Source organism: Schistocerca americana, chromosome X (genome assembly GCF_021461395.2).
Source record: "Schistocerca americana isolate TAMUIC-IGC-003095 chromosome X, iqSchAmer2.1, whole genome shotgun sequence".
Lineage (NCBI taxonomy): Eukaryota > Metazoa > Arthropoda > Insecta > Orthoptera > Acrididae > Schistocerca > Schistocerca americana.
The window spans coordinates 712,800,536-712,816,531 of NC_060130.1; the positions used below are offsets into that span (position 1 = coordinate 712,800,536).

Here is a 15,996-nt window from a genome sequence, read left to right on the forward strand (position 1 = left end):
TGTCTTCACACTCAAATGTCTAGTGGGTTAAGATCAGGAAATGGATCAGACTAGTGCAGTGAATTCTAGCACACAACCCACTACACTGTGGAGGTACTGTCCAAAAACTGGCATATATTCAAAATGAAGTGTAGTGGGTCCCATCATATAGAAATCACTTGATGTGGTATACTACTACAAGCACATTTTCCAGCAGTACAGAAACACAGTATCCACCTAGATCAAATATGGTGGAGCATTCAGACCTGAGTGTAGCACACATGTGCTGATTAACTGATCATTGATGCTATCACACCACACATTCATTGAGTCTGAATTTGTGTTTATGATAGTGAAAAATGTACAACAGTGAACAGCCCTTGCCACATGTGAGCGCAGTTTTTTAAGGATTATGAAGCTATCTTGTGATGTTCTTTCAGCTTAGTTGAGGAATAAAACATATGACACATATCAGAACAGTAGTGGCCATGTTTAAAGCACCAAAAGTAGAATTCTGCCCATGGGTGGAAATGAGCCTTGCTTAGTCGCTTTATCCTTTACAGATTGTATGGTTGCACAGCATATAAAATGCACAATGTATGATTAACATGGGCTCAATGGCTTACTTTCACATAGTTGTACATGTTACTCCATGGCAGGTGTACATACACAGCTGGGACAAACACCATCCACACATACAGGTAGTATTGAGCCTGATCGACACTTGAAGCCAGCATGGAAAAAATGCTATTTCATGACCATTTACAAAATGTGCATGAACAACATGTTGCCTTGCTTTGGTATGAGTGATCCATCAAGTTCCCCACATGGCCGACTGATGGCCCAGTTGAATAACTCACTACCCATTATCCATGATGTACACCACAGGCACCATCTATATATTACATACCAAGACACATATGTTTTGTACTGTATGTAGGGTATTACAAATAAGACTACACAACAAATCTATCACCATAGTATGTTGTGATAGGGATACTCAGTAACATATTTTGTGCAACACCTGTACTTCACTACCAATGTAATCTAGAATATACATTCATAAGAAGATTTTTCATCTTCTCTTGTTCCCAATGCTCACTAACAAACATCGAATTAAATGTTTGGAAATGCCCTGTAAGTGAGCATCGCCGTGAACAAACTTTCACAAAGTTGAATTGTTTCCTTGGTGTTGGTCACAGATAACACACAAACACTGATGTGTAACATGGTGGAAATATTGAATAAAAGATGCAAAAATTTATTAACATAAACACAGTACACAGGCCACTGGAAACTGCTGTGTTAGTGGGAGGATATTTTGCACAAAAAAATCAACATATAATGAATATTTGCACATAAATAAGATTAATGACAAAGGTATTTCCTTTAAATGTAACAGCAATAGTCCACACAGATAAACAGACATATTCCATACAAGCACATGATAAAACTACTTGCAGAGTAGATAGTATTTGGCTGCTGTGGGAGAAAATGTTCTCAGTAATTTTTACAATTTCCAAAAATATATTTTAAGGAACTGATTTCATTCCAGCTAGCTCAAGTTGAACTCTTTGGAAAAAGTCAATTTAAAATAATAATGATTAGAAAATCACTCCTGAGACCAAGACATTTTCTTAGTAGAGCTGTGAATGACTGCAAAGACGATGATACAGTGATAAAAATATTGAAACTGTACTCAGATTACTCAATATACAGGTTCAAAATTGAATGGAGTCTTGTCTGCCTAGTTTCTCTTAAAAATTTGACAAACCATTATATTAATGTCAATGAGTGTATGAGTATCATTACAAATTTTTTTTAAAAAAGGAGTGAATTCATAATTTGAAGAAAATGCAAGGAAAAGAACAGGTGGTCTGCAGTGATGTTATTGTCAATCTCAGGATACTGAACATTAAATTTTGTAGCCATGTGTTATTTCCTCCTATGCCACACTCTCCAAAATTGTTTTAAACACTACAGACCTAAGAGAATGAGAACCTGCTGAAAGTTTAATCAAAGTAGTTTTTATCATTCTTTTTTGAATAAAAGGCACAACTTAAAATAACTTCAAGGTACACACTGATGACATTATGGTATTTGTTATGTATGAGATGAATTTTCTTTTACAAGGAATACAATGTTACATTTATTTGCAAAATATTACATTGAATCTTATAAATATGATTATAATATTAACAATTTATTATCACATTATGTAAGTGTTGGAATACTGTGATACGTCAAAAAGTCATTCTCATTTCAGATCACAAATAAATACACACATAAGTGTAATCTATTATTAACACCTATTATACATCCATAAACTATATACAGTAAATAAATAATCAAATATATGCATTTTTGCCTCCTGTCTGGATATGTTTCAAGCACTAACACACATCTGAAAGTAACATGCACAGCAAAGCATTCCACAGTTTTATTTATGGTGTATAATTTACAAATGAAGTGAATAAAAAAACATATGTAAAAATTACTGTGGTATAATTGCTTCTCTCATACATCTCTCTGTACTCATCAGTTTCTGTTAATAAATATGAAAAACAAAAATTACACAGACGTTTCTTCGAAACATGACACATAGCAACAATCGACATAATATACAGTCATAAGTTTAATAAAAATATACATTTAGTGACTGAAAGTACACAAACAAAATTTGTACAACAGTTTGTGTAGTTTGCTATTTATAACTGCAGAGGGGACTTTCAAACCTGCATTCTAGTTTTATTAAAAATAATGTGTTGAGCACATATACTGAAGTGCAGTCACATCAGTTAGCAAGACATAACATGCAGCTGGCAGAATATGTCTGATCCTAATACTAATTTCTTAAATAACATTTTTCTCACAAGCTTGTGAGACAAACTTTGAATGCACCAAGTATCTCTCATGATACAAGCAGCATCTTGAGACAAGCAAATCTCTCAGCAGAAAAATATGACAAATCAGTCTCTAATCAAAAAATTACTGTCATTTATAGAAGTCTTTAAATCTTATGGCAGGAACACAAAAGCACTCAAAACGTCTGAACTAAGTACCCAATTGAACATAGTACATGTGAACAGTCTGCATCTGCACAAAATACAAACTTTACTTCACATTTAATGAAGGACTTTACTTCTATTCAGTTGGCACTGCACTTTATTACAGTTGCATTCTATTGAAGGGAGGAGAGAATTCGAAAGAATTCACATTGCATTTCAGTTATCACAATAATGTTGTGGTACAGTTTGTACCATAATTAGATTTATATATATATGTGTGTGTGTGTGTGTGTGTGTGTGTGTGTGTGTGTGTGTGTGTGTGTATATATTTGTTTATTTTAATTTGTAGGGTACCACAATGTAGTGCAACAACAGCTCACAAGACATACGCAAACGGAAAGAACACTGAGTTTATCTGGAAAAAAGCACTGCTATTTCACCTTTGTAATCATTAATTCACCCTCACAAAATTATGCACTGCATTAAAACCTGTCTCAGACCATTACAAAAGCTTCTTTTCCACAAAACAAAAATGGATACTGGTCAATCATAGTCTGCACAATATCTTCTAAGTGTGGCCTCATCTGCTCAAATCTTCCCATGTCACTGAATTCTATCGGCAAAAGAGTTGGCCACCAGCATATGGCAAGATTTTTTGAGTCCATGCTGTTTAACTTGCAGTTCTCAGAGACCCTGGAAAAATTTTAACAAAATTTGAAATTGCTTTCAATTACAAGCAGATACAAACACACTGCATGAATAATCACTTTTTCATACGAACTTGACAAAATGTTGGAATATAAACTTGAGCACTTCAAAGTTTACTCCTGGAAGTTTCTTCAACAGAGCACGTAATGCTAACAGTCGGCAGCTTCTGTCAGTGATGACTGAAAAATGAATTAGCACAATGTACATTAAAATGCAGATCTGAAACCATAAAAAACTTGAATATTTTTTGAAAATCTAAGTTCAAAGGAAAGGCTACAGAGTCCATCTGCACTCTTTAAGTTAATATATAACTTAGTCACATTAACAAAATAACATTTAGTCACCAGTAAATCATTAGTGATGATAAAGCACACCAATATACACTTAAAAAAAGGGAGAGAGATGCACCACAAAGTGATTACACGAACGGGACAGAAATCAGTAGTTGTGATGTATGTGTGCTGAGAAACTAATTATTACAATTTCAGAAAAAACGGCAGATTTATTCATGAGAGAGAGCTTCACAAATTGAGCAAGTTACTAATGTGTCGGTACACCTCTGGTCCTCATGCAAGTAGTTATTCAGCTTCGCACTGCTTGACAGGGTTGTTGGACATCCTCCTGAGGGATATCCTACCAAATCCTGTCCACTTAGAACGTGATATTGTCAAAATCCTGAGATGGTTGGAGGGCCCTGCTTGTAATGCTCCTGAAGTTCTCAACAGGGGAGAGATCTGGCGACCTTGGTGGCCAAGGTAGGGTGTGGCAAGCATGAAGACAAGTAGAAACTCTTGCCATGTGGGAGTGGGCATTATCTTGGCGAAATGTAAGCCCAGTATGGCTTGCCGTGAAGGGGAACAAAATGAGGCACAGAATATCATTGACATATAACTGTGCTATAAGGGTGCCATGGATGAAAACCACAGGGATCCTGCTATGGAAAGAAATGGCACCCCAGACCATCACTCCTGGTTGTCGGGTTGTATGGTGGGTGACTTGCAATACAAACATTTTGTGGCTACTGTATGGCAGTTTGTTTTGAACAGTAGTGCTGCCGACAAGATGACTCTTGTGTATACTATTATTTATATGTGTTTGATGATGCTGGCACTGATTTTGTGTTTAGCATTTGATGACGCCATGATGGTTCCAATATATTAGGACATGCTTTTATAAAACAGGTATGCCTATCATATTGAAAGTGCACAAATGCACATACTTTTCATCATGGTTTATTTTATTGTTTCCAGTTGTAGACAATCTGCTAGTTGTATCTGTGTTTTTCCCATATTTTTCTGGAGATCTGAAGATGGTCATTATAGGACACAACCGGTAGTCTGGTGACATAAAAATTTGTGACCATAGACATGAAGTAAAGGAAATTTATTCTATTTTTGGGTCACTGTTCAATTCGAAACCATGTCGCAGTTTGTGAATATATCAAAATAACAAAGCAACGTCAGTTCAGCAATGGTATGATTTCACATGCATGAAAAAGGTCAGTAGGTAAGTGACTAGCAAGCTTTTCAACTACTACTACTACTACTACTACTACTAAGATACTATACCTTCAAGATTTAGGTATGCAGTAGAAACTTGCTTGTTGATTCTTCTCGCCCCTAATAAAAATAAAGTATGTCAGATTAGTTAACTCAACATTTGAGTAATGAATAATAATATTGTTTATAATTCTAGCAATACACCTGTCACAGGCATTAGAATACCACAATATATTCCAGAAAACATTTTAAAGGGAAAAATAATAAAACTGTTGGTATGTAGATGAAATTAAACAAAATGAACATTTAAAAAAGAAAAAGTAAGCTGTTGACATTTAACAGGTCTTGACCACTACCCCATTGGAATCTTGGATGAACAATTACATTATGGACAACACAAATGGGCAACAGTTGAGGAGTAACAAAGGAACAGGGGGGTTGGGGGCTAACATTATCTGAACTAAAAAAAAAAAAAAACAGTATTTACAGTTCATGTAAAAAAGCAGCTGGTACAGAACAGAGTGAGGTGGAAATGTGCATGAGAAAATATGAAGAAAATTATTAAAGTGTGAAACTGCTCAAAAAACAAAACTGTGTCCAAGACAGGGTGAGCTATAAATCAGATCAAAAGACACATAATAAACCTAGATAGTATGAAGAAGGTGTCTATTCCATTTCCCAACTTTCAATTTCACAAACCCTATTATTACTCTTATATGGCATTACATTAGCCAGGGAAAGTGGTACACTGGAGTCTGCTTGCAATATCAATGGTTCTCAGTAGCACAGGAATGAACTAATAAGGTATTAGTGTCTCATGATATAACATGCAACAGCTACTAAATATAGTGGGCTTGGTTTTAAAAAAAAAAAAAAAAAATAAAAAAAAAAATCCCTGTGTACTAGATATCAGTAACGGCAGAGAGATTTGTAGGCGAGTTGAAAATCTGAGCACATACTTATTATTAGATATAGGTAATTTTTATAGTAACAGAACTGCATTACTGTTATGATAATGTTGTCAGTATGAGTTGTTCTCCATCTGTCATGATGATTTATTAGGAATTTTCACATGTCTCTTGAATCTGAATTAACTGATTTAGAATTTATGTTATGAGAATGAGAAATCACAATTTACAGTGCCATCTAGAAACTACAGAAATCCCACACAAAGACACCCAGAACTTCGTACTCCATCTGCACAAAAAATCTGTTAGCGTCTGACAGACTGAATGTTAAATTACAAAGCACAGCAGAAACTAATGGTAAGCAGGTTGTCAGGAGAACTAGTACTCAAAGGCAGGAGATACTAGTCACCTGTAAAGTGCAGAGGACTTCTGATGCCTAGTTAGAAATTCTAATATCTTCTGCTTTCTTTCAACATAATATAACTTTGTCAAGACCGTATAAGTTAAATGATGATGATGATGATTATGACTGTAAGTAAGTTTTAGTTTGATGCTTGTCAAGTCTGAACTAACTTTCAGTTTGAGAAGTGTTACATGTGAATCTCAATCTGGCTCTTTCAATTACATGTCTATTGTTTTGCACCTGTACCATCAAGCTCTGTTTGAGTTCAAATCATAAACAGAGAAAGACAATAAAATAGTTATTTATCAGAATTATTTTAGACAGTTTTTTATGTGAAATGGAAAAAAATTGGAATATTGAAGCTACAACAGTGACAACTAAATTATTTGTTCTTAGTGTATCATGTCTGCAATTTGCTTCTAGTCTAATTTCAAATTGAGAATTATTTAATCTGACACAGGTGTTGGCTTATGACAACTGTTTATGACTGAATAGGTGCTGTTCCTTAACTTTGGTTGGAGGTTTGGAAAGTGCGTGTGGCCCATGGCTAGAATATATTTTTGTAACTTGTGAGATTCAGTGTGAACCAGGTTGTTCTGTCTGCCTTCTGAATTTGGACAACATTTTTGCATATACCAGGTGTTCCTCCCGAAAGGTAAAATGATCAGCACACTAGATCAATCTGAAACATGCTCTGTCGAATGGGCACGGTAAAAAATTCTGCTTTCTGTTGACATTGGGTGTCACATGAAAGATGAGATCTAGGTTGATGCCAGCTACACATTGCACAAACAAATTTGCAAATATCTATCAAAACACCAGAGAAAATGTGCCTGAGGACTCTTAGGAGGGACACCCTGTACATCTAGAAAATTCATTTGATCTGTGCACCAGGACTTCGTATAATGCGTCATCTACATCTATATAATACGACACAAGTCACCATTCAATGTATGATGTAGAGTATCTTGCACCACTAATTATTTCCTTTTCTGTTCAACTCAAAATGGGGAGAGGGAAAGACAACTATATGTCTCCAATGAACACTAATTTCTTTGACCTTGTCTTTGCCGTCTATATGTGAAATGTACGTTGGCGGCACTACAATCATATTGCAGTCAGGCACAAATGCACAAATGCTGATTCACTAATTTTTTTCAATACTGTTTCATGGAAAGAACATCATATTCCCTCCAGGGATTCCCATTTGTGTTCATGGAATGTTCGTCAAACCTTCCAGGAACAAATGCAGCAGCATGCCTCTGAACTGCTTCAATGTCTTCCTGGTGAGGATTCCAAGCACCTGTGCAGTACTCAAGAATGGGTCTCACAAGTGTTCTATGTGTAGCCTCCTTTATAGATGAACTACATTTCCTAGAATTCTCCCAATAAACGAAATCTGACCACTCACCTCCCCAACTAACTACCTCATGTGCTTATTCCATTTCATATCACTTTGCAACATTAGGCCTAGATATTTAATTGATGTGCCTGTGTTAAGCAGCACACCACTAATACTGTATTTGAACGTTACATGATTATGCTCCTACTCATCTGCATGACCCTGTATTTTCTACATTTAGAACAAACTGCCATTCATCATACTAAACAGAAATTATTTCTACATTATCCTGTATCCGCCACTAGTCGCTTGACAACAACACTCTCCCCTACACTACAGCACAGTCAAAAAAATTTGCAGTCTGCTGCTCACCCTATCTGTCTGATCATTTACATATATACCAGTTGAACCAGAACTCCAATGACAGACTTTCAGAAATGGCAGTACAGACCAAAAGCAGAAAAAAAAATCTAGTAAACATGGCCTTTAAAATTCTTACCTTAAGAGCTAGGAGCACTTGTTCACCTTCACTGCTATGAAACACATCTCTTCTGCTGAACATATGTTCATAGTTCTTAAGGTATGCATTTTAGAGCTCATGTTTACTAGAATTTTTTTTCTTGTTTTGGTCCATACTATATCACCTTTGAAAGTTTTTCAGTGGAGTTCTGGTTCACCCTGTAGATGACAAGCGTGGTCCTATCATACCTTGCTGGGGCACTCGTGATGATACCCTTGTCTCTGATGAACATTTGCTATTGAGGACAACATACTGCATTTTATTACTTGAGAAGTCTTTGAGCCACTCACATATCTGGGATCCTATTCCATATGCTCGGACTTTTGTTAACATTCTGCAGTGGGGCACCATGTCAAATGCTTTCTGGAAATCTAGGAATATTGACTCTGCCCATTACCCTTCTTCCATGGTATGCAGGATATTCAACGAGAAAAGGGTAAGTTGAATTACACCATGAGTGATGGTTTCTAAAACTGTAATGACTTGCAGACACAAGCTTTTCTGTCTAAAGGGAGTTTATTATATTCAAACTTAAGAATATGCTCAAGAATTCTGCAACAAACTAATGTTAAAGACATTGGTCTGTAATTTTATGGCTCCATTCTTTTACTATTCTAATATAAAGGAGTTTTTTCCTGTTGGTTGGGACTTTGTACTGGGTGGGAAATTTGCAATAAAAGCCAGTTAAGTAATGAGCCAGCACTGAAGAATACTCTGTACAATCAAATAGGGATACCATCCAGATCTGGTGACTTATTTGGTTTCAAGTCTTTCAGCTGCTTCTCAATGTCAGGCATGCCTATCTATACCTATGGCTTCCATTCAGGAGTCTGTGTGATGGTCAAAAGATGACCTCTGTGATTCTCACATGTGAATTATTTTTTTAACACAAAATTTAAAATTTCAGCATTCCTTCAGTTGCCTTTTACTGCCACACGAGACTGCTGCTCAATGAATGACTGAATAGAATCCTTCAACCCACTTAGTGATTTTACACAGGAACAGAATGTTCTCAGGTTCTCATCAAGATCTTTTGCTAATCTATGACAGTGGAAGAACTTCTAGCTTCATGCATTGATCTTTTTATAGAAGCACAAATTTTTATTAACCTTTGTTTGACATTCCAGCATTCTTTTTGAAGCAAGAGGCAACAACCTCTGTTTCTTCAGTATTTTTTAAATTTTCGTGTTAAACCATGGTGGATCTTTTCCATTTAATCCACTTGCTTGGCACACTTTTCGAGCATGATTTACAATTAGTTTAAACTTTGCCCGTAATTCCTCTATGCCCTTTATATTGGAACTAAATTAGACATGGAAAATGGCAGTTACAGTGCTATATTTCGAAAACAGGGACAACAAGGAAAGTGCAAGCTTTCAATCCATTTGCCACATGAGAAAAAGCTGCTTAGCTTACAAATAATGTAATAGATGTTGGTCTGACAAACACTGAAGATACCTTGTGAATAAGGCAAAATGTGTCCGAGTGCGGAAGTTAAATGAAAAAAATAATAAATAAAAATATACTTAATGTGCAGCATGCAAAAGGCATTTTGATTTTAAGCTACAATTTAAATGATGCCAATTCATTTTCTAAGTAGGATGTTACATCTTATCTGATCTTCCCAGCATAAAAACTCTCCTAGCCTTCTTGATGGATTTATTAACTTCAGCAAGCTTCCTTATTATAACATCATCATGAGCACTAATCCTTGGCTCTATATTGATATTGTCAGTGAGGTCAGGACTGTTTGCAACTATAAGTCTAAGATCTTTCCACTGCGTGTGGGTTATCAAATTATCTGCTCAAGACAGTTTTCTGAAAATGTGTTCAGAATTACTTCACAAGGCTGTCTGTCTGTACCACTTGCAATGAATCCACAGACGTTCCAGTCTATACTCGGTAGGTTAAAGTCACCTAAAACTAATACTGCATGATGGAAGTCCTCTGCACTAAACTTTCTTTAAATGATTCTACAACTGCTACAGCAGAATCAAGTGGCTGGTAAAAGTTACCAATGATTAACTTGAGATCACCAACGACGGTTACTCATGTACTGGTAACTGCACAGTCAGACGCAATTTCAGCCTTGATAGACACAATATTTTTGTCAATTGCAACAAACACTTCACTTTTTATGGTGTCTAAACTGTCTTTTCTATATATATGCTCCATTTCACATTAAATATATTGGAGCTTTCTACATTGTGTTTCATCCAGCTCTTGGTTCCAAGTATGATCTGATTTGACAGCTTTCCTGGAGGGAGATAGATTCAGAGATTTTACTATGAATGATACGGCAATTTACTAGTAAAATTTTGACATTTGAAGTGTCAAAAATAGTGGTAGATTTCTTTGTTGGTAAGCACCAATGAACTACTGCTTTTTGTATGGAAATTAATCAAAGAGAGAAATGCTGTAAAATTTTGCAGAGACCCTGTCCTGGGGCATGGCACAATCTGCAAGCAGTTTATATAATTTTATCATTTGAACACAAGTGGTGAATGGGGTTTACAGCATCCACAGGAGATCACGTATTAAGATATTTGGGAGGGGGGGATAATAATAATAATAATAATAAAATATCCATGGGGTAGTGTAGATTCCTGCTGAATAAATTCCAACTAGGTAAATGAAGCTGTCCTTACCCCAAAGGCTGGACTGGCCATTACAGTGCTAACATGGACTCCAAACCAAGATGCAACTTAGCATTTCTCACATACACCTGTCATGACCAGGTATGAAGAAATGATAATTGATACAAAAAATTTAGTACCAACTGGGTACTGAACTCTAGACTACTGTATTTGTAGTGTAAAACTTATAAACTGAGACACCAAGTCACACATCTTTATTGTAAACAACTAATAAGCAAGTTGTAAGTATTTAATATTTTCTATGATAATTTAGGTATGGAGAAGCTGACAGCAAGATTGGTGTTGTGGCTGTTCACAGTAAACAAAAAGTAAAATTGCATGGTCATTTCTAGTCTGTGTTTGGATATGTTCAGGCAGGAGTCAAGTAAATATTTGAAACACTGTGTCATGCTTGTAAAAATGTGACAACATTACTCCCAATCTCAGAATTACAACACAATCTGAGGATTTACATTTGCTAAAGTGCTCCACAGGTGTTGAAAACTGTTCCAGCATCTGTAAAATCCATGGCAGCAGTATTTTTTCTCCATTACACCATGAAATTGTGTTTACTGAACATAAGGAAAAGAAAAAACAACCACATTCCAGATTGCACTTCTTTACTGGGAAAACATAATCAGATAATAATGGTAATTTACCCCATCTGTCAAAGAAAACTTTTTCTTATAGGATATGCAAATGTCTGCTACTGCCACAGTTGAAATCGTAAAACTAGCTTGCGAACATGCGTAACCAAATGGATCTGGGGCTACTTTCTCTCCATAAAATTGAGGGAGTGGCACACTGGTATAAAATTCAAGTAATACACAGTTCATGGCCTAATTAAACACTTTTAGAGCTTGAGAAATTGTATTACAGGAAGGCATATTTAATTTTATATAATTTTCTGAGTTTCAATGGAGCAATATGAGTAAAAACTACTTGCTCATGGAAAAAGTTACTGCATGCATAATTCACATAACGGTGATTAAAGAGAAAATGAGCATTAAAGTTTTGTTATAGAACATCTATATTAGTAACAAAATACAGTAAAATGATGATCTAAACTACTGCGAGGAATACATAAACTGAAAGAACTCTGAATAACAAGTATTGAATTTAAAGAGTTCTATTCTGAAACATATTTTGGATTTTAATGAGAAATGACACCCAGCAGTTTATATAATAATAATAATAATAAGACACGGGTTCCCAGGTAGTCATTTAATGAACAAAGTAAGAGCATATGGACTATCAGACCAATTGTGTGATTGGATTGAAGAGTTCCTAGATAACAGAATGCAGCATGTCATTCTCAATGGAGAGAAGTCTTCCGTAGTAAGAGTGATTTCAGGTGTGCCACAGGGGAGTGTCGTAGGACCATTGCTATTCACAATATACATAAATGACCTTGTGGATAACATCGGAAGTTCACTGAGGCTTTTTGCAGATGATGCTGCGGTATATCGAGAGGTTGTAACAATGGAAAATTGTACTGAAATGCAGGAGGATCTGCAGCGAACTGACGCATGGTTCAGGGAATGGGAATTGAATCTCAATGTAGACAAGTGTAATGTGCTGCGAATACATAGAAAGAAAGATCCCTTATCATTTAGCTACAGTATAGCAGGTCAGCAACTGGAAGCAGTTAATTCCATAAATTATCTGGGAGTAGGCATTAGGAGTGATTTAAAATGGAATGATCATATAAAGTTGATTGTCGGCAAAGCAGATGCCAGACTGAGATTCATTGGAAGAATCCTAAGGAAATGCAATCCGAAAACAAAGGAAGTAGGTTACAGTACACTTGTTTGCCCACTGTTTGAATACCGCTCACCGGTGTGGGATCCGTACCAGATAGGGTTGATAGAAGAGATAGAGATCCAACGGAGAGCAGCGTGCTTCGTTACAGGATCATTTAGTAATCGCGAAAGTGTTACGGAGATGATTGATAAACTCCAGTGTAAGACTCTGCAGGAGAGACGCTCAATAGCTCGGTACGGGCTTTTGTTGAAGTTTTGAAAACATACCTTCACCGAGGAGTCAAGCAGTATATTGCTCCCTCCTACGTATATTTCGCGAAGAGACCACGAGGATAAAATCAGAGAGATTAGAGCCCACACAGAAGCATACCGACAATCCTTCTTTCCACGAACAATACGAGACTGGAATAGAAGGGAGAACAGATAGAGGTACTCAAGGTACCCTCCGCCACAAATCGTCAGGTGGCTTGCAGAGTATGGATGTAGATGTAGATAGGTGGTAGATAAGTAGGTAAATGGTAAGGTATTAATAGCATAATGCCAGTTAATATAATCAATTACCATTAACATTTTGTAACTGCATACTTCACATACTGTTCCTCTTTTACTAGCCTTTGAGTATTCCCACTCAGCCACCTACTTAAGTACCTCATAATTACATACAACAGGTAGAGATTGATAAATCAAAATACAAATGATGTTAACATAAAACAACTTGAAATAACATACTCAGTTATTTAGTTCCCACTAGTTAGTTCATCTCTCTCTTTTCACTTCCATTAGAAAGGAGTAAAATTCTTTATACACTGCAAGGTTGATAACAACGTTGGTATCAATGTTGGTAACTGGTATTTCTTATTCAAACATCAGCAGCTTTGATGTAAAGTACCATCAGTTGATGCATCCTAAAAGTATATGTCTTCCACTTCTTCATGTCACAAAGTGGAAATGGTACTGTGCTTATGCAATATACTACGCAAACTGACCATGGTTGAACTGCAACCACAACATGGTAACCGAAAATTTGTGTGAACACGTCAGTCAATGGTACCCAGGCCTGGGTAGCAGTACTGATGTCATCTGCGGATAGCATTTTCCTTTAGTTGTCTGGGAATCTTGCCATTCTTGGAATCTTGCCATTCTTTGTGTTACTCATTTCATATCCTCTTCCTGTACATTGGTAAGAGATCCTCAGCTCGAATGTGTTAATAGTCTTCTATACCTGAGGCCACCACTTCCTTAGTGAGAGTATCGATTTTGTTTCCCAATATGTTGTTATGCACTTTAATTCAACAGATGATGACCCTGCACCCACGAGTCAATTGCCACTCTTTACACCAAGTGTCGATCCTCTGCAGGTCTTCCTGCATTTCGCTACAGTTTTCTAGTGTCGTGACTTCTCTGTATACAACAGAATCATCTGTGAAAAGCCTCATGGAACTTCTGACTTTATCTACTAGGTCATTTACATATATTGTGAAAAGTAATGTTCCTGTATCACATCCCTGGGGCATGCTGAAAGTTTCTTTAAGTTTGTAGACTTCTCTCCATTCAGAATGACATGTGGTGTTCTGTTTGCTATAAACTCTTCAATCCAGTCACACTGTTGGTCTGATATTCCATACGCTCGTATTCTTATATTCTTTCATTAGGTGCGAGGTGTGACACTAACAGTTAGGTTGTCATTTGTCTCCTGAGGGCACATTTAACTCTATAGTAATCCCTTTGTTTGCCAATTAAACAGACAACAAGATATGTCACTGAGCACAAGACCAAATTAATAACAACACCAGATACCATTGGACATCTACTTTGCCCCCACCCCACCTCCACCAGCCACTCCATCAGCATAACAGTGCACAAATGTAGCTATAGTATTTCTGTGTTTATTTAGATTAATTAAGATATTTCATCATTAAATAACACATATATCTGTATGTATACATGCTTGAAGATGAGCAAAACATGCTAGAAATGTGTACCATTATACTAACTTAAAGAGAACCTATGTATTAGGGTCAATGAAAAAGAAATGATCTGCCGTCTGTAAAATGAAAACCGCTGAAGGGATCGTAATGCTGTTTCTCATGGAAAAAGGTGTGGTCCCTATAAGAGCACTGATGCCCCTAACTCACTGCTAGAGGGACAGGGGTGCACACACACGTGACAACAGAGTGAGCATGTGCATGCATCAGCTGTCCACTGCACTCAGTAGTGCTGAAAACAGGGAAAGCGAGGCTTCAAAAGAAGCACAATGGGGTGCAATGCATTTATCAGCACTGGATGGAGTGCATGGAATGAAAATTCATTAAACAGTAGCACAAGTGTCTGTTGCACATGTCAAGACATGGTATGTACAATTCAAGGGACAGATATTGTTGGCCAATGATGCACGATCTGGAATGCCATACCATATCACGAATATCATTGTCCAGCGGGTGGATGCCCTCACTATTGAAGACTGGCGAGTTACAGTGGCAACACTGCCTGAGAGGCTGGATTGAGCATCAAAATTTGCAACCAACATTCAGTGCTCTCGATATACTTGTGCCATTCTTTGATTAATTTCCATTTCCCGCACCCCCTGCATTGTAAGGAAATGTATTATAACCCTTTCTCTTCTTTTACGGCCTTCGCTTCTCTGTTTCGGCACTGCTGAGTGCAGTGAACAGTCAACACATGCATGTGCTTCCTCTGTTGTCACATGAGTGTGCGCCCATGTCCCTCTAGTGAGGAGCTTGGAGCCTCAGCACTCTTATAGAGACCACATCTTCTACTGCAGACAACGACATTATGATCCCTTCAGTGGTTTTGATTTTAAAACTTCTGTCTAATTTCTTTTTAAATATAAATGTGACTTGTAGCAGTATAATGCAAAGAATAATTTCTAAGTTTTTAAACTGACTATTAACTAACACCAGACAATTTCATGTACTTGAGAACTAACTCATCTAGCCCAATTACAGGGGCACCAATAATTTAATGTGGAATATACATCACAATGAAACACTATTTTTTATATTCACACAGTCTTAACACATTCACCTTTATTATCATAACTTTCTCATGCAGTAAACAGCAGCGTATCTTGGTAAACTTATAAAAAAGTTATTATAGATATTATCTACAATGAAAGGTGGAACACAAGGTAAGTATCAGAGGACAATCTAAAACCCAAAAATTTGTCCAAAATAAATGGCATGGTTCCATTAACTGAACAGTTAATCATG

The 15,996-nt window shown here is 36.6% G+C and overlaps 1 protein-coding gene across 4 annotated transcripts in view; it reads right to left on the bottom strand.

Moving 5' to 3' along the window:
• Positions 1-1,263: 1,263 nt before the first annotated feature.
• LOC124554685 (rho GTPase-activating protein 190) overlaps positions 1,264-15,996 on the bottom strand; it is a 278,320-nt gene continuing 263,587 nt past the window's right edge. For all 4 annotated transcript variants that reach the window (XM_047128306.1, XM_047128305.1, XM_047128304.1 and 1 more), the window contains 3 exons: positions 5,264-5,314; positions 3,769-3,874; positions 1,264-3,680 (listed from right to left, as the gene is read on the bottom strand). In XM_047128306.1, the coding sequence (XP_046984262.1) occupies positions 3,482-3,680; positions 3,769-3,874; positions 5,264-5,314 (356 nt within the window). In that variant the 3' untranslated portion in view covers positions 1,264-3,481. The remainder of the gene's footprint in view (positions 3,681-3,768; positions 3,875-5,263; positions 5,315-15,996) is intronic.